Below are 25,104 nucleotides of genomic sequence, written 5' to 3' on the forward strand. Positions count from 1 at the left end.
CTAAACTTTCAGCTCATACAAGGAGAAGACTGATCAGAGATGCAGCCAAGAGGCCCATGATCACTCTGGATGAACTGCAGAGATCTACAGCTGAGGTGGGAGACTCTGTCCATAGGACAACAATCAAAGTCGTATATTGCACAAATCTGGCCTTTATGGAAGAGTGGCAAGAAGAAAGCCATTTCTTAAAGATATCCATAAAAAGTGTCGTTTAAAGTTTGCCACAAGCCACCTGGGAGACACTTCCACAAACATGTGGAAGAAGGTGCTCTGGTCAGATGAAACCAAAATTGAACTTTTTGGCAACAATGCAAAACGTTATGTTTGGCGTAAAAGCAACACAGCTGAACACACCATCCCCACTGTCAAACATGGTGGTGGCAGCATCATGGTTTGGGCCTGCTTTTCTTCAGCAGGGACAGGGAAGATGGTTCAAATTGATGGGAAGATGGATGGAGCCAAATACAGGACCATTTTGCAAGAAAACCTGATGGAGTCTGCAAAAGACCTGAGACTGGGACGGAGATTTGTCTTCCAACAAGACAATGATCCAAAACATAAAGCAAAATCTACAATGGAATGGTTCAAAAATAAACATATCCAGGTGTTAGACTGGCCAAGTCAAAGTCCAGACCTGAATCCAATCGAGAATCTGTGGAAAGAACTGAAAACTGCTGTTCACAAATGCTCTCCATCCAACCTCACTGAGCTCGAGCTGTTTTGCAAGGAGGAATGGGAAAAAATGTCAGTCTCTCGATGTGCAAAACTGATAGAGACATACCCCAAGCGACTTACAGCTGTAATCGCAGCAAAAGGTGGCGCTACAAAGTATTAACTTAAGGGGGCTGAATAATTTTGCACGCCCAATTTTTCAGTTTTTGTTTTGTTAAAAAAGTTTGAAATATCCAATAAATGTCGTTCCACTTCATGATTGTGTCCCACTTGTTGTTGATTCTTCACAAAAAAATACAGTTTTATATCTTTATGTTTGAAGCCTGAAATGTGGCAAAAGGTCGCAAAGTTCAAGGGGGCCGAATACTTTTGCAAGGCACTGTAACTTCAAAACATTCACATTTCCCTTACAAAATCCTGCCCCAGTTACATGGGTGTGTCCTGCTCCATCTCTGTACTTTCAATGGTGAGAGACTGTTCTTATGAAACGTTCTTATTTTCTTTAACTTATTTTTTTACATAATGTTGTTGCTACTGTATCTTACGAGAAAAAATAACTTATGGACATCAGGACTGCGATTTGCTCACCACAAACTTCCCTTTAACGAGTCTGACAAGCCCAACGTGAATGACATACTGCTTTTCCGGGAACAGTCCCAGATCCCCGTCATTTGTGTGAAGAGAAGGCAGATAAAAAGGGCCGGGGGGCTGCCTTCTGAGAAGTTGTAGGCGATCGAATAAACTCCCACTGCCTTCCATTCTGCTAGCAAACGTGCGATCTTTGGAAAATAAAATCGATGACCTAAGTGGAAGATTAAACTACCAACGGGATATTTAAAACTAATATCTTATGCTTCACAAAGTCGTGGCTGAATGACAACATTATCAACATACAGCTGGCTGGTTATACGCTGTACCGGCAGGATAAAACAACGATGTCTGGTAAGACAAGGGGAAACTGAAAGACAAGGATAAACTGTAAACTGCGCTATCTTCCTAGAGTTTTCATCTGTATTTTTTTTGTAGCTGTCTACATACCACCACAGACTGATGCTGGCATTAAGACCACATTCAATGAGCTGTAAGCGAACAGGTGTAAGCGAAGAGCTGTAAGCGCCATAAGCGAACAGGAAAGCACTCACCCAGAGGCGGCGCTCCTAGTGGCCGGGGACTTTAATGCAGGGAAAATTAAATCCGTCTTACCAAATTTCTATCGGTTTGTTAAATGTGCAACCAGATGGGGAAAAAACTCTGGACCACCTTTACTCCACACACAGAAACGCATACAAAGCTCTCAACTGCCCTCCATTTGGCAAATCTGACCATAATTCTATCCAGCTTACAAGCAAAAACTGAAGCAGGAAATACCTGTGACCCGCTCAATACGGAATTGGTCAGATGACGCGGATACTACTCTACAGGACTGTTTTGCTAGCACAGACTGATACTGGAAAATGTTCCGGAATTCATCCAATGGCATTGAGGAATACTCCACCTCAGTCATCGGCTTCATCAATAAGAGAATCGACGCCATCATCCCCACAGTGACTACGTACAGTTCCCAACCAGAAGCCATGGACTACATGCAACATCCGCACTGAGCTAAAGGCTGCCGCTTTCAAGGAGCGGGATCCTAATCCGGAAGCTTATAAGAAATCCCTATGTCCTCAGACGAACCATCAAACAGGCAAAGCGTTAAGACAGGACTAAGATTGACTCGTACTAGACCGGCTCCGACGCTCGTTGGATGTGGCAGGGCTTGCAAACTATTACAAACTACAAAGGGAAGCACAGCCGAGAGCTGCCCAGTGACACGAGCCTACCAGGCGAGCTAAACTACTTCTATGCTCGCTTCGAGGCAAATAACACTGAAACATGCATGAGAGCACCAGCTGTTCCGGAAGACTGTGATCACGCTCTCCGCAGCCGATGTAAGACCTTTAAACAGTTAAACATTCACAAGGCCGCAGGGCCGGACAGATTACCAGGACGTGTACTGCAAGCATGCGCTGACCAATTGACAAGTGTCTTCACTGACATTTTCAACCTCTCCCTGTCCGAGTCTGTAATACCAACATGTTTTAAGCAGACCACCATAGTCCCAGAGCCCAAGAACACTAAGGTAACCTGCCTAAATGATTACCGACCCGTAGCACTCATGTCTGTAGCCATGAAGTGCTTTGAAAGGCTGGTCATGGCTAACATCAACACTATTATCCCAGAAACCAAAGACCCACTCCAATTTGCATACCGCCCTAACAGATCAACATATGATGCAATCTCTATTGCACTCCACACTGCCCTTTCCCACCTGGTCAAAATGAATACCTAAACTCAGCAAAAAAAGAAATGTCCCTTTTTCAGGACCCTGCCTTTCAAAGATAATTGGTAAAAATCCAAATAACGTCACAGATCTTAATTCTAAAGGGTTTAAACACTGTTTCCCATGCTTGTTCAATGAACCATAAAAAATTAATGAACATACACCTGTGGAACGGTCATTAAGACACTAACAGCTTACAGACGGTAGGCAATTAAGGTCACAGTTATAAAAACTTAGGACACTTAAGAGGCCTTTCTACTGACTCTGAAAAACACCAAAAGAAAGATGCCCAGTGTCCCTGCTCATCTGCGTGAACATGCCTTAGGCGTGCTGCAAGGAGGCATGAGGACTTCAGATGTGGCCAGGGCAATAAATTGCAATGCCCGTATTGTTAGACGCCTAAGATGGTGCTACAGGGAGACAGGGCGGACATCTGATCTTCCTCGAAGTGGCAGACCACGTGTAACAATACCTGCACAGGATCGGTACATCGAAACATCACACCTGCGGGACAGGTACAGGATGGCATGCCCGAGTTACACCAGGAAAGCTCAATCCCTCCCTCAGTGCCCAGACTGTCCGCAATAGGCTGAGAGAGGCTGGACTGAGGGCGTGTAGGCCTGTTGTAAGGCAGATCCTCACCAGACATCACCGGCAACAACATCTCCTATGGGCACAAACCCACCATCGCTGGACCAGACAGGACTGGTAAAAAATGCTCTTATCTGACGAGTAGCGGTTTTGACTCACCAGGGCTGGTCGGATTTGCATTTATCGTTGAAGGAATGAGCGTTACACCGAGGCTTGTACTCTGGAGAGAGATCGATTTGGAGGTGGCGGGTCCATCATGGTCTATGGCGGTGTGTCACAGCATCATCGGACTGAGCTTGTTGTCATTGCAGGCAATCTCTGTAAGCGCCATAAGCGCTTCCAGAAATATCCGGGAACTTGCAGGTGCCTTGGTGGAAGAGTGGGGTAACATCTCCCAGCAAGAACTGGCAAATCTGGTGCAGTCCATGAGGAGGAGATGCACTGCAGTACTTAATGCAGCTGGTGGCCAAACCAGATACTGACTGTTACTTTTGATTTTGACCCCCCCCCCCCCCCTTGTTCAGGGACACATTAATCAATTTCTGTTAGTCACATGTCTGTGGAACTTGTTCAGTTTATGTCTCAGTTGTTGAATCTTCTTATGTTCATACAAATATTTACACATGTTAAGTTTGCTGAACATAAACGCAGTTGGCAGTGAGAGGGCGTTTCTTTTTATTCTGAGTTTGTGAGAATGCTATTCATTGACTACAGCTCAGCTTTCAACGCCATAGTGCCCTCAAAGCTCCCAGGGTCCTTAGCTTATTGATGAGCCCTCAAATCTCATCAATAAGCTAAGGACCCTGGGACTAAACACCTCCCTCTGCAACTGGATCCTGGACTTCCTGACGGGCCGCCCCCAGTAGGTAAGAGCACAACCAGAAATAACTAGATTTTATGGTTCTTGAAAAAAGCTCAAACTGGATATGTCTTTTCATTGTGATAAATAAATTAGACCATGACCATTTCAAGTTTATCTTTCTACAAAATATATATATATATTTTGAATTTTTAGGCAAGTTAGCTGGCTAACTATCCTGCTTTGTAGTATACCCCTCTGGACTACACATTACTTACCCAGAGACCGTCTCACTGTGTCCAATACAAAGGCTTTATTTGAAAGGCCTGTTGGCCACTGATTTATGTGACATTGATGATACAGGCAGTCAGTCAGGCTGGCATCCCACCCCCTCTCCAACATGGGTGGTCATTCAGGTTAATCAGTTCATTCACTCAGACACAGTCTGGGGACATTCTACCCCATCTGTTCAGAAACACAGATAACCCACTAGTGAATAGCATTTCATCAGATCTTGAAGCACTTTAGCATGTATACATTATCTAATGCCAATGTGTAGTAACCCAGCTGTATGAGATGGATCGGCCATTTTGTTTCAGAGCACTCTCCAGTTGCAACACGTTAGCAGTTACGTAGACAAGTTTTTTTTTTTGGCGCATGATTAGATGGATATCATGATAGGGTCATATAATGATCACAGAATGTTTCACAGAACAGGACACATCTGATCAAATCTGATCTCAAAATAGTGTTTTATAACCAAATAAAAGATTAATGTCACGTTCTAAGGAGGATGATTTTATCTGAATCCATAAGCATGTCTGTCTATGATGTACAGTGAGAAAGGGAGGGTATGGACATGGCCTAGTCAGCAAATAGTGCATTTTGAATTGATCACTGCCTTTTACTATATTGGCCAAGTAATGTCATAACTGAACACCAATATTGTCAAGGCATACATTATGATACACAGCCTTATCGCTCACAAAAAATATATAATTTTTTAATTGAAATGTTTCCACATGTTTGGTTCTTATTTTGTGTCTTTTTTAGATAACACTAATGTGTTCACTCTAAAGTAGCATTTCAATATATTGCTTTAATTAAATTTTTAGAACAGTCATCCAATGACAACAGATCTATTCAATAACACGTGTTTGCAAGAAAGTATCCTTTTCAATTGTTCAGGTGAAGGAAAAATCTGCTTCAAGGGGAAACCTAGCATTGCCCTCAACACTTCTTTTAACAACTCTCCAATGGTATGAAGAGGACTTTATCTAGAGCGTATTCAATGTTGGAGATAGTTGTCAGTCTTTGAGACCGAATGGCCACTCTTTCTGAGAAAAGCTGCAGAGGTTTCGACAGAGCACTGGCTGGCTGATCAACAGCGGCATGAGCGATGCTCCTTGGGACAGTGCCCCTCCCCCACCCTTCCCCTCTGTAAATTATAGCAGCACTTTAGGTAATGAAAGAGTTGAAGACCGGCCACTAATAAAAGCCATTAAGTGAATAAAGCACTTCCCCCTCTAACGAAATTAAAGAATCTGCCCCTTCAGAGAGGGGAGGACTCTCTATTAATATTTATGAAATGCGGAACCAACCCCCCCAAAGTCCCCGTACCACATACAATCCCACCCTGCCCGAGTCCTTCTCACCAGTCCACCTATCCCAGGAGAAAATCCCTAACCCCTCCTAACTTGAAGGAGGGGCTGGGGGTACAGGCTTTGGTGGTGTTGGAGAAGACGCAGTCATGACAGTCTGTCTCCAGTTGAGCTAGAGGCGAGACACCCAGCTCAGAGGAGCACCTGCTCTTTGTCACGACCCTCAACTCTACCCCACCAAGCTGGATGTCCCACCATCGGCTCTGGGGCAGGAAGGATGGAGACTGAGGGTCTCCATGGACAGACCAGGTTGGAGGGAGTGACTTTCCAGTGACACCAGTTGGAGTGCTTCAAAGACGGCTGAGGTATAATGGACATGTGAGGTATAACGGGTAAGGTATATTGAAATTCTGAATGTTCTAGTGTTTCTAATGTTTTATATTTGCCTAATTGTCTTGAGATCCTCTGACAGCTTCCATGACCCTTGGTCCACTGTACCCCTGGTTTTACAGCTATTTAAGATTTCTGTTTTTCTGTAGTCTTGCCTTCAGTGGAAGAGGACAAAGATGATTGTTATCCAAGTCCTGTGGACGAAGCGAGACAAATGAAACGTTCTCCCGTCTAATATACAGTGTATTCTATAAATTGTGAGGTTTATAGTTTAGAAAAATATACCTTAGTTTGAAAGACCTTAGTTTAGGATACTCAGAGAAATTGAAATAGTTAAAACAGCATGTGTGAAATCATATGTCCATGCATAAAAACCATGACACCATCCCACCAACCATAATACCATCGTGCCACCTTTGTCCACCTGAAACAATCAAATACTCAGATGGACAGCTCTATCTTTGCAGTGCAGTTTTCCCTGGACATGTCAACCTTCCATAGTCCATTTTCCCCCCTTTATTTTCACTTCTAGTCTGTTACCAAAAACCCCATACCCATCGCTCTATACACAAGTCGTCAGTCACTCTTCCATGCATGCATATCTTTAATCATTTCATCACACAAAGTGGTTCAGTTGTCGGAGCTTAACTTGATTATCACTGAAACCCTTCCCATTTCAATAAGATATCCCAGGGGATATAGTAAAGAATGGAGGTAACAATATTTCCAAACCCGCTGATGGGGATGTCCTCACAGGTCTTTTAGAGAAATCATCCGTTTTCCATCTGTGAAGGGCATTATTTCATACTGACTGGCTGCTGAGTCCAGTGACCGATAACCAGGTTCGAACCATCATGACAAAAGTGGTTGAGTATCAGGTCTGATGAGATGGCAAATTTCTACAGATGGACACTGGTGATATGGCTGGCTGTATCTGCTGTTCCCGAGCTGTTCCATCTTTGTCCTTGGACATTGAGACTATTCTTTGTCCATTAGCTGGAGGACCTAAGAGCTGGAGATATTGATGTACTTTAACAAGATAACCATCATTCCACCAAACTTTGTTTTCATTGATTCCCCATAACGTAGTAGTCATTTCATTAACAAACTCTTCCTGTTGTTCTGTTTTGATTCATATTATGTTGATTTAAAAAAAAATCTGAGTTAAACGGTGAAAATTGATGTTTTTTAGGTGTCTGATGGGGTGGGGTACGAAGGACGGGAGGGCGGGGTTTGTCGCAGTCTATGCGCAGGAAGGGCGGTGCCCGCTTTCACTGCAGTGAGTGTGACCTATGACTAATCCTTTTTTGTAATTTTCTTGATGTCCCTAGCCACACTGTATTACGAACACTTCCCCTATCTCTATAGTGTGTAAGTCGGTGTCATTTGGGTCCATCACTCACCAGGTCTGTAGTAACCCTCCCTGATGCCAATGGCTGTAGAGTTATGGTGTTGTCCTCGGATCACAAGCAGAGTTGTTGGAAGACCAAAGCATCAAGAAATAGCATATTCTGGTGGCGGATTGTTCCTTTCATGATTTTAGAGCGGATTTCAATATTCACTCTTGATGGACTGACTGGCTCCAGTCATGCATTTTTCTATCAAAGTGATCAAAATGTACTTTTTACAGGATTCTACTTTTTTAGCTCTACCATCCCACCTTTAATTGACCAGACTGAACCTGGTCCCACATGACCTCAGATGGCTGTACATCTCCGCCCAGGACCCCATTGTGCTTGATCTAACCATGCAGTACTTCTTCTGTCCATGGTGGTGCCAAGCACTTTGGAGTCTTGTGAGCACTCTCCACACAACATGCTTAACTGGATGTAAAACAAATCCTACATATTTATCCATAGTTATGACAGAGCTTTGTCCAATTCGGATTCTCACCACTTTTCTCTGAGGTGGGCCCACGTTCACCCCTCCTCAAGGACTTAAAGGGGTTGGATTGGTATAGCCGGAGTGTGTGTAGATGGACTTTCAGTACAATATTTCTTACACCCATCCAATGCGTTTTAATAGTTGAGGGTGAACGAGTACACACTTTAAAGAGGAGAATTAGGCTCCATTGATGTACTAGTCTAGTGTGAGGTCAAAAGTCACAACTGCACATTTTAAAATCTGAAGCCATTTTTGATTTGATGATTCGAAGGACAATTTTTACCCCTTATATTCTCACAAGTATGTTGTTTCTGTGGGTCCAAATAAATTAAACAAAAAGACTGTGTGAATCTATGAAATTTAAATGAATTTGTCAGTGTTAAATAGACAGGGATTGGACAGGACAAAAGGAGAGAGACTTATTGAATTATTGTGAATGAAGCAGTTTTGTGGTTTCCTACAAGCTGGTTGCAGCGTGGCAGATTTATGGCCACAATCAATTAGCGCAAGTGTCTCCACAATTGACTAAGGCACTTTAATCTCCACCAGGTCGTCAGACTTCACGGTATCAAAGTACTCAAGACTGTGGACATATTGGCTCTGAAAACCATACTGCTGAGACATTAATTTATCATGTCATTTGGCACAATGTTACTTATGCCAACAAGTTTTCAATCCCAGAGATAATGGGCATGTAGGCTGATTTCACACATATACTCAGCTTTCTTTTTATCCAGTTTTGTGGTCTGAATTCACAATGGAGGGCATTTAATGCAGTCTCTGGGTGGTGTGAAAGGAATTACCTTAAGATCACATTCGCTAATTTGAATAAACTCTCAAAAACATTGTCAGCCTCTGATTTTAATGTTCAAAGAAGTTTTATCCAAAGGTACACGTTCTTCGGACTTTTATGGTTCATTTGCATCATAAAATGCTTTATGATTTGTATCAACTGGGTTTGTCAACCAGATGATTCAGTCTAAGCACAAGTAAAACATCCAATGTCCTCATATATGGAAGCAATGAGGAAATGGCTTTCCCCCTGTAAAACAGAACTGACCACGTTCCCGCTCAGACAGAGAATGTTTTATTTACCCACTTATCTCCTCCATCATGCCATAAAAACCAAACCTTGCTTTCTTTGTCCAGGAAAAATGATCTTGTAAACCAAGGTGATCCGAATGCGTGTTGCCGTTTGAATACAGGCTGTGCCCTCTTTAGTAGGTCACGGATGCCATACATGATCACACTGCACATTTCCAGTGGATGGTGTGGTTTGACATTTGTACCGTTTCACATCCTGGACCTGCTTCAGCCATCTGTTGTCTACATATAACACTGTAGAGGAGTTTAGGCATTTCATAGGAGAACGTCAGAGTGGGGCGGGCGGCTAAGATTTAAATGTCCATAACGATTGTTTATTTTGGCAGAGAAGTACATTTGTGTCCTGAAAAGACTAGGGTATCGGGCTAACACAGATCTGGCCACTGGGGGTACGTGGCACCCATCTTACAAAAAGAAGGTTGAGCGGAATAAATAAAACGCATCCAGGAAGGAGCAGCTTGGCATTGCAGGAGAAACAGCACGACTGACAGATGACTCCTAGGTAAAATTATTGTTATGGCGGCCCTAAAGGGACAGGATATGCTGATTTTTAAAAATGTTATTTAACTAGTTAAATTTAAGAACAAATTCTTATTTACACTGACAACCTACCCCGGCCAAACCCTAACGACACTGCCAATTGTGCGCAGCCCTATGGGACTCCCAATCACGGCCAGTTGTGATACAGCCTGAAATCAAACCAGGGTCTGTAGTGACGCCTCTAGCACTGAGCTGCAGGGCCTTAGACCGCTGCAGGGCCTTAGACCGCTGCAGGGCCTTAGACCGCTGCAGGGCCTTAGACCGCTGCAGGGCCTCAGACCGCTGCAGGGCCTTAGACCGCTGCAGGGCCTTAGACCTCTGCGTCACTCGTTAGCTGATGAAGACAATGGCACTGCACTAGCTAAAGCATGCGAGCTAGATAATGTTGTAAAACCTTTTTATAATACATTAGTATTTCATTACTTGTTAACATTTAAGCATTGCATTTCAATAAGCATTTAACACATTATATAGCATTTCTAAAGGCTTTTCCATCAAAGTTATTATAGTGTAGCCAAAGATTAAGGCAAAATACAATATACTTCAAATGGATTTATTGAATCTGATTTGTTACTCCATTTCAACATGGCAACTACCTTATTTCCTGGTTTCATAGATTTTCCTGTTCTTCTCAATTTCTTTTACACAATTTCTAAGGAATCAACTTCTGGAAATCATACACAAGGTGTTCAATTGCATGTTGAAAAAGAGATTTGGTTTATATAACACACCACTGTGGCCTACGGGAGGTGACATAGTTGTCTAGAAAGACAAGTGTTACAATCACAAGGTGGACATTCTCAAAACATTGCATACAGTAGTATTTCAATATGGAAACCGAAGTTTCTTATGCTCAGCATACAGTAGCTCTACAACTGACCATCTCAAAACAAAAAGCTCAATTAGAGGACATTTCCTCTCACAACATTTCAAACAGTTATATACTGCTAACTGAACAGTTTTTTCCCCAGACAGAAAACAAGTGTGTTTATCACAAAGGTAAGAGTAGGCAAACGATCTTCAGACTTCATGAGAGTAAGTTACTTTAAAGGGATGATTCGGGATTTTGGAAATAAGTCCATTTATCTACTTCCCTAGAGCCAGATGAACTTGTGGATACCATTTTAATTTATGTGTCCAGTATGAAGGAAGTTAGTTTGCTAGCAAATGCTGACGCTAACTAGCATCAGCACAATGACTGGAAGTCTATGGGTATCTGATAGCATGTTAGTAGATACCCATAGACTTCCAGCCATTGTGGGAGCCAAGGAATTAAACAAAATTACCCTTACCATAGTTCAATAGCAACTTTTAATCAGTGGTGTAAAGTACTTAAGTAAAAATACTTTAAAGTACTGAAGTAGTTCTTTGGGGTCTGTACTTTACTATTTATATTTTCCAACTTCTACTTCACTACATTCTTAAAAGAACATATTGTACTTTTTACCCCATATATTTTCCCTGACACCCAAAAGATCTCGTTACATTTGGAATGCTTAGCAGAACAGGACAATGGTCCAATTCAAGCACTTATCAAGAGGTCATCCTACTTCTTCTGATCTGGCGGACTCACTAAACACATGCTTATTTTGTAAACAATGTCAGTGTTGGAGTGTTCCCCTGGCTATAAATTAAAACAAGAAATGGTGTCGCCTGGTTTGCTTAATATATTGAATTTGAAATTATTAATTCTTTCACGTTTGATATTTAAGTATATTTAAGAAATTACATTTACTTTTGATACTGAAGTATATTTAAAAACCAAATACTTTTACTCAAATAGTATTTTACTGGGTGACTTTCACGAGTCATTTTCTATTAAGGTATTTTTACTCAAGTATGACAATTTGGTAAATTATCCACCACTGTTTTTAATGCACTTTTACATTTCTAACTGAGTAATGGTGAACTACCAACAATCTGTTTCATGGAACTGCAGTCACGCATGTACTGTAGTCACGCATGTACTGTATACTGGAACCATAAATTCATGAAACTTTCACTGAAAACGACCCCTGTTTTAACCAATATCAGCAACACAGAAAAAAAAAATCACACAGAAACGGGTGTTAATTCAAATTGTACTAGATTGTCAGGCTGTAAATAGAAAAGTCACATGTTGTGTTAATCTATCCCACAGAGCACACATTCATGCCACTTCGTCCACCAGAAGGAACTAGGTAATATATCAGACTGGGAAAAAAAACATTAAATATATTAGACATATACACACACACACAAGGATGCAAAGGGCACATGATGTTACTAAACACGTGCCTTCCAAAGCTCATCAGTAATAGAAAAAAAGTGTTGCACTACTATTAGTAAGGGCACTTTCACTGTGAATGTACAGTAACAGCTGAGCAAACACAAACATCTTCCTCTGTAGTGCAAACTATCAAGCAGTCTGTCTTAATGATGCCTGTTCCATTACTTTGAACTTTGTACTCAGGACAAAGTACAGTTATTCAGTCACAGTCATGGGGGCAACAGGTAGCCTAGCAGTTAAGAGTGTAGGACCAGTAACCAAAACGTAGCTGGTTCAAATCCCAGGGCAGACTAGGTGAAAAACATCTGTCCAAGTGACCTTGAGCAAGTCATTTAACCCTCATTGTTCCTGTAAGTCACTCTGGATAATGTAAATATCCATCCCATTGGAAAGCAGATAGTTAGGTGGCACAGGAACACATGCTTATTTTTCATAGAATTTTTGGATCAGGGCATAAAACATGGACGAGTGGAGGGGAACTGCAATGCTTGTAAAACAAAAACCAGCAAGAGCATTTGCCCCATAGAGGATTTTGCAGTTGCCATAAGACACCTTGGACAGGAAGACACTGGTAATCTTCAGAAGGCTGTTAGAGGTGACCTGGCAGTTTACAAAACAGACAAGGCGTGACAGACAAAGAAGTGAGAAACCTCAGTTCTGCAGACAAAAACATCACTAATCTCATAAACGTGAAAAAGATACCACTAGATCCCTTAAATCCACTCATCTGTTGAAGTCAATGTGCCAGGGAATTCAGCTAAAAAGCATGTTCCTTGAGTTCCTGGTATCACAGCGTTTTTATTTATAAATGTTCTCCTTTCTCGGTTGTATAAACAAACTATGCATGCATGCATGTAGCTAAGCCTCCACAGCGAGCTATTTCAGTGCGGATATGACCAAATAAGGAACACAAACAAGGTGGCTGGAAGAAACTAGTAGACATGGTGGATGGAGTGAGAGACAATGCTTTGGCAACATCTCTATAGGGGTAATATTTTTGGTGCAGTCTCGCTAGTTGGTGTAGCAGCTAGTTAACAAAAGGAGGCATGATGGACACCTCTCCCCTCAGGATGTTGGCTGTCTAGCACTATTGTTTCAAGGCAGAAAGCTCCAATGGCAATTCTCCTGGCAGAAAAAGAGAAGTCTTTCCTCCAAAGGGTTCAAGGGCTCTTGTTGGTACTGTTTAAGCTTCTCATGACAATTATGTTATCAATATGGCTGTGACTATTATAACCACTCAAATAGCAACAGTATAGCGCAAGTACGGCATATCTTCAATGTATGTATATTCCAGCTTAATTTGATATCCCATCACCCCTTGTGTCCAAAAGCCTGTGTTTTGAAGGTTGTTGTATGCGAGCAGATGCAGGTTACTCTCCCCAACTCTGCAAAAAAAAAAAAAAAGTCCCTTAGGCGTAGATCTGCCCAGGGTGCGTGTTGTCCCCAAGCCGGTCCTGGCTGGGCTGGTGCTTGGTGTCGTTGGACTTCACGGCGCTGGCATAATCATAGATCCCTACCTCCAGGTTCTTAGCCTTCAGGGCTGCAGTATGCAGTTTCTCCAGAAAGTCAGGCATACCTATGAGTGAGGAGGGCAAAAGCTGATGACCAGGATAACATACAACCACAGGGCAAACCACACTCATGGCAGTAGAGACTGCAGACCTCAATTACCTACTTTTTTCATTTTAAAGGGTTTGATTGAATACTCTACCCAAGGTGACTCTCCATCCAGATAAAAGTAAATCAGACCAAGAAGCAAAGCAGTGAGCTACAATACCAGCAGATCAAGTTGTGGGTCATGCTGAAGAATCAGCCAATAACTGTAGCCCAGCTACCGCAGGCTAAAAAAACGTATTTAAAAAAAATAAAACCATACCTCTCCCATTGAGTTAGGGCAATATATTAGTTTTGCATCGTCAGTGGCTGCATTTGATGTAAAGATTACTGGGAATTGATGGTTCCTTTTGTGCCCAACTGCCCTTCAGTGAAGCACTTCTGCTGTGTCGCTTCAGAGAAATATCTGACTATGTACGGACAGTACCTACATTTACAATGAACAGATGGCTGTCCTTTTGAATAACGAGGGCTGTTCCTGTAAATATCCCATATCTTTTGTTTGATATTCTAACAATTACTACATCCAGTTTACACTTGGGGATAATCATTAAGCTTAGTGAAGAGAAACCAGGAGTATGAGTGCTCACCACTGGACACCATCCAGCTCACACAGTAGCGGGGAAAGGCGGTCTGAGGGTCGTCGCTGTAGGTCAGAAGATAGTTAAAGCCATTCTGTGGGTCAGGACGACATGACAAGGTCAGATACTGTAATATAACATGTACACAATAAGCATAGAACAAAAATCATACGTCACTATAGGGTAAGATTATCTGTTGTCTTGTCTTCAAGGGCCTCTCTATTCACCTCATCAAAGGACTTGTGAGGGCGAATGACCATCTTGGACTGGTATGAGTGGACTCTGACATAGTCCTGAGTTTCTGGGACTCCAGGATGCTGAACTGCTCTAAATGACACAAAAAAAGTAGAGAAAGGGAGAAGAGGGAGAGTAAAAAATAATATTCCAAGCATCTGAGTGGGGAAAAAAAGTGATACAAAATTACCTCACGTGTATTTAAATATAACTATTTTACATGAAGTCAACCCTCACCTGGAGATCAGGACCATCAGATTATTCTCCACATCAACATTGTAGCGACGCACATAAACATAGTCCCTCGAGTACATGGGATACTGTGGGAAGATAATCCAACAAATCAAAAATACAATATAAAATGTAGGATACAACATGTTGCCATCTGACCTACGACACAGCCCTTATTCAAGGAAACATTGCTTCTGCTTCATAAAATACAATACTGCAGCAGTTCCAAAGCTAGGACTCATGTGGGGTCGCCTGATATGTAAATGCATTCGCAGGAGAATTTCCAAAATCCTGAGAGAAAAAAATGTACACCGTACCAGTCAAAAGTTTGGACACTACTCATTCAAAGGTTTTTCTTTATTTATTTTTTTTTACAATTTCCTACATTGTAGAATAATAGTGAAGATATAACTATGAAATAACACATGGAATCATGTAGCAAACAAAAAAGTGTTATAAGATACATTTCGATTTGTCTATTTGAGATTCTTCAAAATAGCCACTCTTTGCCTTGACGACAGCTTAGCACAGTCTTCGCATTCTCTCAACCAGCTTCATGAGGTAGTCTGGAATGCATTTCAATTAACAGGTGTGCCTTGTTAATAGTACATTTTTGGAATTTCTTTCCTTCATAATGCATTTGAGCCAAGCAGTTGTTGTAACAAAGTAGAGGTGGTGTACAGAAGATGGTCTAACCAAATAGGGCTAAGTCCATATTATAGCAAGAACAGCTCAAATAAGCAGAGAGAAATGACAGTCCATCATTACTTTAAGACATGAAGGTCAGTCATTCCGGAAAATTTCAAGACCTTTGAAAGTTTCTTCAAGCGCAGTCACAAAAACCATGAAGCTCTATGATGAAACTGGCTCTCATGAGGACCGCCACAGGAAAGGAAGACCCAGAATAACATCTGCTGGTGAGGATAAGTTCATTAGAGTTACCTGCACCTCAGAAATTGCAGCCCAAATAATGCTTCACAGGAGACAATGAATCAGGATTTCATGGTCAAATTGCTGCAAAGAAACCACTACTAAAGGACACCAATAATAAGAAGAGACTTGATGGGCCAAGAAAGACGAACAATGGACATTAGACCGGTGTAAATCTGTCCTTTGGTCTGATGAGTCCAAATTTGAGATTTTTGGTTCAAACCGCCATGTCTTTGTGAGACGCAGAGTAGGTGAACGAATGACCTCCGCATGTGTAGTTCCCACTGTGAAGCATGGAGGTGATGGTGTGATGGTACTTTGCTGGTGACACTGATTTTTATGCAGCGACATGCCATCCCATCTGGTTTACGTTTAGTGTGACTAGCATTTGTTTTTCAACAGGACAATGACCCAAACCACCTCCAGGATGTGTGAGGTCTATTTGACCAAGAAGGAGAGTGATGAGTGATGCATCAGATGACCTGGCCTCCACAATCATCCGACCTCAACCCAATTGAGATGGTTTGGGATGAGTTGGACCGCAGAGTGAAGGAAAAGCAGCCAACAAGTGCTCAGCATATGTGGGAACTGAGCATTAATGCCATGTTCAAAACAACTGGGAACGGTCATCTAACTCAGAATTCCAAATCGCAAACTTGGGCCTCTTTGTAGAGCTCTGACCTAAAGATCACTGACGTCATTATTTGACCTTGTATTTTTCAAAGCTCCCAGTTGTCTTGAAAGCACCATAAAACTCCTGGTAGCCTACCCTTCACCAGCTCATATCTGTGTGAAACTGGTTTCAGTGCTCTCTTTTGCATTAAAATTGTCTGCTTGCAAGTATCTGTAATAATCAAATTAGAGCATCATGAGCAAGGCAAGAACATGAAGCACTCACAACAGTCAACAAGTGTTACTTTGTAACATCAGAGAGAATCCACTGAGGCATATCATAAGTGCATGACTGATGATAAGCACGAGTTCTGCATTTCTAGTGTGTGAGTTGGCAGGGGAAACTTACAGGGAAACGTGTGGCCCAGTGCACAACCTCTGAGCCTGTATTGACATCTCGGTCCACCACCTCCAGCTTGAGAACTAAAGCATCCCACGTCTTCCTGTACTCCATGTCCAACTGGGGCAAAGGGCAGAGCATGAGACAAGAGAGGAGCAGAGGCGTAATATAGCATGCACATACAACACCTAGAGCTACATATTTGAACAAAAACCTTACACTTCACCAAGCGCAGTTGGGTAAATAGACAACAACAAGAGCTAAATATGGACATAGACACTCAAACGCAAGAGGAGCGTATGAACATACAGGGAATCTGGTGCTGAATCTACACACAAGTCACTTGTACCGTTGACACCACCCATTTTTCTACAGAATACATTTCTCTACGGGTTCATTAAAAGCACTAAGTTTCCTCTTTCACACAAATGTTTTTTTTTTGCATTAAATGAATTTAGCAATTTAGACAGTTAGCATAAAGGAAACTAGCTTAGTACCTGGACATTGAAGAACTGTCGGGGGGTGACGTCGTTATAAGAACCCCAAACTGAAAAGATGAGGGAAAGGGGTCTTAATGATGACACCAGGGATGTCCGACAAAAGAGAAATCTGTTATTTCATACAATCGATTGGTCAAAATTTTTAAATGTGTATTTTATAGGACACATCCTACGTGTTTTAATCAAATCAACTACACTGCAGTCGGAAAGTATTCAGACCACTTGTCTTTTTCCACATTTTGTTACTTTACAGGCTTATTCTAAAATTGATGAAAGTAGTTTTTTCCACCCTCATCAAACTACACACAATACCCAATAATGACAAAGCAAAAACAGGCTTTGAAATTTTTGCAAATGTAGAAAAAAAATACAAAATATCACATTTACATAAGTATTCAGACCCTTTACTCAGTACTTTGTTGAAGCACCTTGGCAGCAACTACAGCCTTGAGTCTTCTTGGGTATGACGCTACAAGCTTGACACTCCTGTATTTGAAGAGTGTGTCCCATTCATCTCTGCATATCCTCTCAAGCTCTGTCATGTTGGATGGGGAGTGTCGCTGCACATATATTTTTAGGTCTCTCGATCAGGTTCAAGTCTGGGCTCTGGCTGGGCCACTCAAGGACACTCAGTGACTTGTCCCGAAGCCACTCCTGCATCGTCTTGGTGTGTGCTTAGGGTCGTTGTCCTGTTGGAATGTGAACCTTTGCCCCCTTTGTAGGTTTCATCAAGGATCTCTCTGTACTTTGCTCCGTTCATCTTTGTCTTGATCCTGACTAGTCTCGGGATGGTGCCAGGTTTCCCCCAGACGCTTAATGAGGTAGTCACATTGAATGCATTTCAATTAACATGTGTACCTTGTTAAAATACATTTGTGGAATTTCTTCCCTTCTTAATGCGTTTGAGCCAATCAGTTGTGTTGTGGCAAGGAAGGGGTGGTTTACAGAAGACAGCCCTATTTGGTAAAAGACAAAGTCCATATTATGGCAAGAATAGCTCAAATAAGCAAAGAGAAACAACAATACATCATTACTTTAAGACATGAAGGTCAGTCAATCCAGAAAATTAAGAACTTTGAAAATTTCTTCAAGTGCAGATGCAAAAACCATCAGCGCGATGTTGAAACTGACTCTCATGAGGACTCTCATGAGGACCGCCACAGGAAAGGAAGACCCAGAATAACCTCTGCTGCAAAGGATAAGTTCATTAGAGTTAACTGCACCTCATAAATTGCAGCCCAAATAAATGCAAACATCTTAACATCAACTGTTCAGAGGAGACTGAATGAATCAGGCTTTCATGGTCAAATTGCTGCAAAGAAACCACTACTAAAGGACACCAATAATAAGAAGAGACTTGCTTGGGCCAAGAAACACGAGCAATGGACATTAGACCGATGAAAATTAATCCAAATTTGAGAATTTTGCTTCCAACTGCCATGTTTTTGTGAGACACAGAGTAGGTGAACGGATGATCTCCGCATGTGTGGTTCCCACCGTGAAGCATGGAGGTGGTGTAATGGTGCTTCGCTGGTGACACGGTCAGTGATTTTTTTTGGCACACTTAACCAGCATGGCTACCTCAGCATTCTGAAGGAAAAAGGGGGAGGCTTGCAAACCGAAGAACACCATCCCAACCGTGAAGCACGGGGGTGGCAGCATCATGTTGTGGGTGTGCTTTGCTGCAGGAGGGACTGGTGCACTTCACAAAATAGATGGCATCATAGGTAGGAAAATGTGGATATATTGAAACAACATCCCAAGACATCAGTAAGGAAGTTACAGCTTGGTCGCAAATGGGTCTTCCAAATGGACAATGACCCCAAGCATACTTCCAAAGCTGTGGCAAAATGGCTTAAGGACAACAAAGCCAAGGTATTGGAGTGGCCATCACAAAGCCCTGACCTTAATCCTATAGAAAATCTGTGGACAGAACTGTAAAAGTACGTGCGAGCAAGGAGGCCCACAAACCTGACTCAGTTACACCAGCTCTGGCAGGAGGACTGGGCCAAAATTCACCCAACTATGTGGGAAGCTTGTGGAAGGCTACCCGAAACATTTGACCCTCGTTAAAAAATTTAAAGGCAATGCTACCAAATACTAATTGAGTGTATGTAAACTTCTGACCCACTGGGAATGTGATGAAAGAAATAAAAGCTGAAATAAATCACTCACCACTATTATTCTGACATTTCACATTCTTAAAATAAAGTGGTGATCCTAATTGACCTAAGACAGTGAATTTTTACTAGGAATTGTGAAAAACTGAGTTTAAATGTATTTGGCTAAGGTGTATGTAAACTTCCAACTTCAACTATGTATGCGCTCATCTCAGTGAAATTATCCACCTAAAAGCCAATTCACGAAAATGTGGTAGGATGCTCCTTATCGAGGGTGTGATGCCATTGCAGAATCTCCAGAAGCATGCAGAGGCCAACTCGAGCTCCGTACCACATCACCATGCACCTCCCTAATTTTGGGTGGTACATCCTGTAGAAAACAAAATCTCACTTCCTTGACAAAAGCTCTACACTGCTCCACAACAAGCAATAAGTATGAATGCCCTTCTGCTGAGCCCATATGACCGTAAATGCTTCATGACCAATGCAGACATCACATTGACCATGCGCCCAGATGCACAATGCACTTCTCTCTCCAGAATGCGATCTGCCGCATATTTGTGCACATTAATTGTTTCATAACATCATTGTGTGAATTGTTGTGTATATCAATTCCCCATTACATATCACCAGGAGTACATTTACCGCTAATTCCTATAATTTCCCATCTACAATGTTAATTTCTTTGGCTACAAAGTAATGTTTTCTTCACTTCAAACAGCAAGCAAATTAAGTCTGTTTTTACATTAGAGAATTGCAATAGTTCCTCAATGTATTTGAAAAATCTTTCAGGCTGTCTCCCTTTCGATAACCACTCAGAGTGAAAGGGGAAAAAATGTCATGCTCTGATTCAGTGGAAACGTCATAAAATCTCCCTACCTGACTACTTCTTATCAGTGCTCTTATATTCTATAAGAGGAACAGGAGCTCAAACAGTAGAAAATTTGAGGTGCCAGTACTGAGTAGAGGTCGACCGATTATGATTTTTAAACGCCAATACCGATACTGATTATTGGAGGATCAAAAAAAGTCGATACCAATTAAAATCGGTCATTTTTATTTATTTATAATAATGACAATTACAACAATACTGAATGAACACTTATTTTAACTGAATATAATACATCAATAAAATCAAGTGAGCCTCAAATAAATAATGAAACATGTTCAATTTGGTTTAAATACTGCAAAAACAAAGTGTTGGAGAAGAAAGTAAAAGTGCAATATGTGCCATGTAAGAAAGCTAACGTTTAAGTTTCTTGCTCAGAACATATGAAAGCTGGTGGTTCCTTTTAACATGAGTCTTCAATATTCCCAGGTAAGAAGTTTTAGGTTGTAGTTATTATAGGACTATTTCCCTCTATACCATTTGTATTTAATTAACCTTTGACTATTGGATGTTCTTATAGGCACTTTAGTATTGCCAGTGTAACAGTATAGCTTCCGTCCCTCTCCTCCTCCTCCCTGGGCTCGAACCAGGAACACAATGACAACAGCCACCCTCGAAGCATCGTTACCCATGCAGAGCAAGGGGAACAACCACTCCAAGTCTCAGAGCGTGTGACGTTTGAAACGCTATTAGCGCGCACCCCGCTAACTAGCTAGCCATTTCACATCGGTTACACCAGCCTCATCTCTGGAGTTGATAGACTTGAAGTCATAAACAGCGCAATGTTTGACGCACAACGAAGAGCTGCTGGCAAAACACACAAAAGTGCTGTTTGAATGAATGCTTATGAGCATGCCTACCACCGCTCAGTCAGATACTTGTATGCTCAGTCAGATTATATGCAACGCAGGACACGCTAGATAAACTAGTAATATCATCAACCATGTGTAGTTAACTAGTGATTATGATTGATTGTTTTTTATAAGATCATTTTAATGCTAGCTAGCAACTTACCTTGGTTTACTGCATTCACGTAACAGGCAGTCGTTTATAGCGTTGGACTAGTTAACTAAGGTTGCAAGATTGGATTCCCGAGCTGACAAGGTGAAAATCTGTCGTTCTGCCCCTGAACGAGGCAGTTAACCCCCCGTTCCTAGGCCATCATTGAAAATAAGAACGTGTTCTTAACTGACTTGCCTAGTTAAATAAAGATTAAATTAAGGTGTAAAATAAATAAATAATAATAATTAAATAAAAAATGTAAAGGCTAAATCGGTGTCCAAAAATACAGATTTCCGATTGTTATGAAAACTTGAAATCGGCCCTAATTAATCGGCCATTCTGATTAAATCGGTTGACCTCTAGTACTGAGCGCCTGCCCAAGTCAAACACTGCTTCTTATTCCTTGCGCAAATAGCCTACAGCTGTGTGTCCCGAGCTCACTGGTGCAGGAAACTGAGTGCACAGTATATTTTATAAAAATTTTGAAGTTCACTAGTGCAAGCTTCTGCTGGACCTAAGTTAATAGTTGATACAATGTTTCAAATTCGTTGCAGACAGGTCATGCAACCTTTCACATAGCCAATGTGATTTATAGGATATTTATTTTTAAATCAGGATATATTCTTTCATTTCTTGGCGTTATGTAGGCTATTTTAAAACAGTTGGTAATGGCAATATATATGTTACTTTTTAGTAACATGTTTCATCTCCATTTGGATAGAATTTTGATTAACCACATGACAATGATTGAGATATGAAGACGTTATTATAAATTACATTCCACAAAAATGTGCATATGAAAACCATAACTGGCATGCAGATCGGTAGAAATGGAAAGATAAATTGGCATTCCACATGAGAAAGGTTGCAGACTCCTCGTTTTGCCTATTACCGGCAACTTCAGGAGAGTAATTTCAGAATCTGCACAAGCCAGCAGGAGGAGAATAGTTTGGTCAGGTTAAGTTTTTTAATTTTTTCTTCCGGTTATCTAGATCTCTGGCTCCCTCGAGGCATGCCTTACTTAAATCAGACGAGTTTCAGTCAACAAATATATATATATTTTTTGGTCAACAATGATATTTGTTTTGTTGCCCTAGTGCCATCCCCACGGCCTCAACAGTTCACTCAGACAGGTGTCTTGTACACCATTCTTTTTTGCTACTGCTCGACTATAGAAATCTTGGACAACCAACAGCCTATCGACCAGTCAACTAAATGGGGTCAGCCCTTGATTAAACTCAGACATGTAGATAATGAGCAAGGCAAAAAGAGAAAATGGAAAAGTTCAAATCTACATCAAAGGGTTGATGAAATGATGACACACCATATAGTCACAAAGGAAAGGTTTACTGCATATTCTGGGTGTCAAAGATTTGTGACAATGCAGGCTTACCTCTGTATTCACATAAGTGGCTTCCCTCAATTGGCCGCCTCCACACTTTGAAATTATTCTTCTCCATGACAAGTTCCCAGCCTGTCTCCACCTGCCCTTCAGCCTTCTCTGAGGATGCACTCAGATTCTTCACTGACTCCAAAGCTTGGAGTTCTAGTCCACACCTTTGGAAGTGAGCAGAGTTAAGAGTTCTTACCATGACAAGCGACATGTACTGGTGTTGCTGTATATACAGGTTCTAAACACTCAACATGCGAAGCATACTGTCTACTTTCACATTACAGGACAAGGTTGAAGTAAAGGTAGTCCTAACATTCCACGCCTGCATTATGTAAACAATTGGGCAAATAACAGTGTACAATTACATGCGACATGTTTCTCATTTAGAGTTGGAAGTAACAGCATGTCTCTCTCTACCTGTGTAGTTCTTCATCTCGGACCTTCTCGTCCTCCCACAGGAAGACACCCGCCAGTGCAGCCACAAGCTTCCCCGTGGAAGCGTGCTTGCTCTGGAGTCGACGCCATATGCTTCCTACCAGGGTCCACCTAGTTCGCTCTGAGTACAGGTTTGCGTAAAGCTCTCCAATCTGATAGGCGCGTCGAAGCCTCTGGCCTGTCACAAAGCTACAATGGTTGGCAAAAATTGATAGCAAGTCTTGCTTCTTATTGTCAGACGCCACTTTTTTACTGGTGCCCACCCCCGATCTCTGGAGCCATGATAACAACAGGCCCATGCGTCTTCCAATCCATGTCGTGGTTTCGGATTTGCCATTGCTCTTGCCAATCCCCTGTCTCACTGTATTACTGCTTTGAACCCTAACAGCACATACACCGATTTCACATAAATTTATAAACTGCCGTGGTGTAGACTGAAACATTCTGCTGATTGTGCAAGAGTAAGTTCGACCACTAGAAGTGACAGTTAATTAAAGCAAGTGCACGCTTATTAGTTAACTTTCCTATCACGCGCGATATCTGTGGTGTATTTGTTACCAACAATGTCAATTGTAACGCTGTCAGTATTGATGGGAAATTAACTACGAATCATTTATATAACATAGGAAGCAAACACCATCAAAGATGCAGATTACTCTTAACGTTAGGTGGTTATATTGTTAGCTTAAAGGCCTAAGAGATGACAAAGTATCAAACCAGGTCTCAAACTGTATTTGACATTAGCTTGTTAGCTAAGCTACGGAATTTAAGAGCACGAGACAAGCACCAACTAACGTATCACCACTGAACCGATGGTATTTGAGTCACAGCAGGCACTTGTACAGTTTATGAATAGTCGTATAAACCACTATTGTTTTTAATAGTCGTCCATTCGGTTCAATTATTAGCTAGCTCACCAATGTAATCGTACTTTCAACTCCGTGCAATAACCAGCATCACGTTTTCTTTACACATGGAAGTCAGTCGACGTGATATTTGTCCAAAGTTACCACAGCCACAAAGTCATTGTCATGGCTAAAACCCGCCTATTACTACAATTTATCTTCTTAAAATCAGATTTAAAACCTAACCTTAACCACCGCTAACCTTATGTTTAATTATAAATTAAGACCAAAAGCTCATTTTTGTTTCATAAATGTTTAAGATATAGACCGTTTTACTTTGTGGATGTGGTAACTAGAGACAAGGGATCAAGAGCTTGTTCACGCCAATGGGGTTCAATCCCGGAAAGCACTTGAGAGTACCCGCCTTATCTGGACAACACAAATTTGATTGGTTACTTATCATTGGGGTTCTATTTCATTTGTAGTAGTTGGTGTCAATCTTTTGATTAGCCACTAGCAGTTAAATTGGGATCCTGATTTAATTATGCGGTGAAGGTCCACGATAAAGGTGAAATACAAAAAAAGGTGAAATACAAAAAAGGTGAAAAGGAGTTTATGCTATCCGTGATCATTGGGATGTCCCAACCCTAAACTACACAAAACAATGGCTGTGTTCGAATACCCATCCTAACATACTATTAGTTCATTTTAGTATACTGTAAACGAACGGTATCATTTCAGTTGAGCGTACTAGAGCTTCGCCTGTCTAACAGAAGTTGATGCTTTTGCTAGCTTGTTAGCATAACAAATGACTGGCTAAACATTTTAAGATTCCGGGTGTGCTCTGGGTGTAGTATGATGTCCCTTGGGGTATCTGTACCTATGTATGACATGCGAGGGTTATGTTAGTAAACATGCTGGAGCTAAAACCTTGTTGTCGTGCATCCTTATTTTAGATAATACTACATGGTGTCAGAAGTGGTTTTAATAATTACATAAACTTGAAGGACGTACCAAGTAAATCATACTGCTGTTTCGAAGCAGGGACGTAAAACAGCGCATATCATTATTTTGCTAGCTAACGAGCAAGGACTAAGTTACTGCTAACCAACATGTTGCAAGAGGAAGAAACTGTCGGGATTTCA

At 41.5% G+C, this 25,104-nt stretch overlaps 1 protein-coding gene across 3 annotated transcripts; it reads right to left on the minus strand.

Annotated features, from left to right (window-relative positions):
* Positions 1-10,443: 10,443 nt before the first annotated feature.
* LOC110523685 (StAR related lipid transfer domain containing 7) lies at positions 10,444-24,882 on the minus strand. 3 transcript variants are annotated; one of them, XM_036977373.2, is made up of 8 exons: positions 23,097-24,882; positions 22,680-22,843; positions 17,273-17,322; positions 16,785-16,895; positions 14,840-14,922; positions 14,596-14,695; positions 14,378-14,433; positions 10,444-13,749 (listed from the first exon to the last, which is right to left on the minus strand). In XM_036977373.2, the coding sequence occupies exons 1-8, from the start codon at positions 23,555-23,557 to the stop codon at positions 13,740-13,742; spliced, it is 1,035 nt and encodes a 344-aa protein (XP_036833268.1). In that variant the 5' UTR covers positions 23,558-24,882; the 3' UTR covers positions 10,444-13,739. The 3 variants fall into 3 exon arrangements, with proteins under 3 accessions (XP_036833268.1, XP_021458278.2, XP_090090793.1); XM_021602603.3 differs by having other exon boundaries at positions 14,378-14,462; XM_090234667.1 differs by having other exon boundaries at positions 14,378-14,462; positions 24,032-24,105.
* Positions 24,883-25,104: the final 222 nt, after the last annotated feature.

The sequence above is a fragment of the Oncorhynchus mykiss genome, chromosome 5 (assembly GCF_057628025.1).
Source record: "Oncorhynchus mykiss isolate SJ-2025 chromosome 5, ASM5762802v1, whole genome shotgun sequence".
In the NCBI taxonomy this organism is placed as follows: domain Eukaryota; kingdom Metazoa; phylum Chordata; class Actinopteri; order Salmoniformes; family Salmonidae; genus Oncorhynchus; species Oncorhynchus mykiss.

Excerpts from the sequence above, each read along its gene's own strand:
- LOC110523685 (XM_021602603.3), bottom strand. The coding sequence starts at position 23,557 with ATGTTTCAGTCTACACCACGGCAGTTTATAAATTTATGTGAAATCGGT. Across the intron at positions 14,696-14,839 it reads CTGATGGTCCTGATCTCCAG|AGCAGTTCAGCATCCTGGAG; the intron begins GTGAGGGTTGAC and ends TGTGTCATTTAG. Across the intron at positions 14,463-14,595 it reads CTCACAAGTCCTTTGATGAG|AATGGCTTTAACTATCTTCT; the intron begins GTGAATAGAGAG and ends CCTGACCCACAG.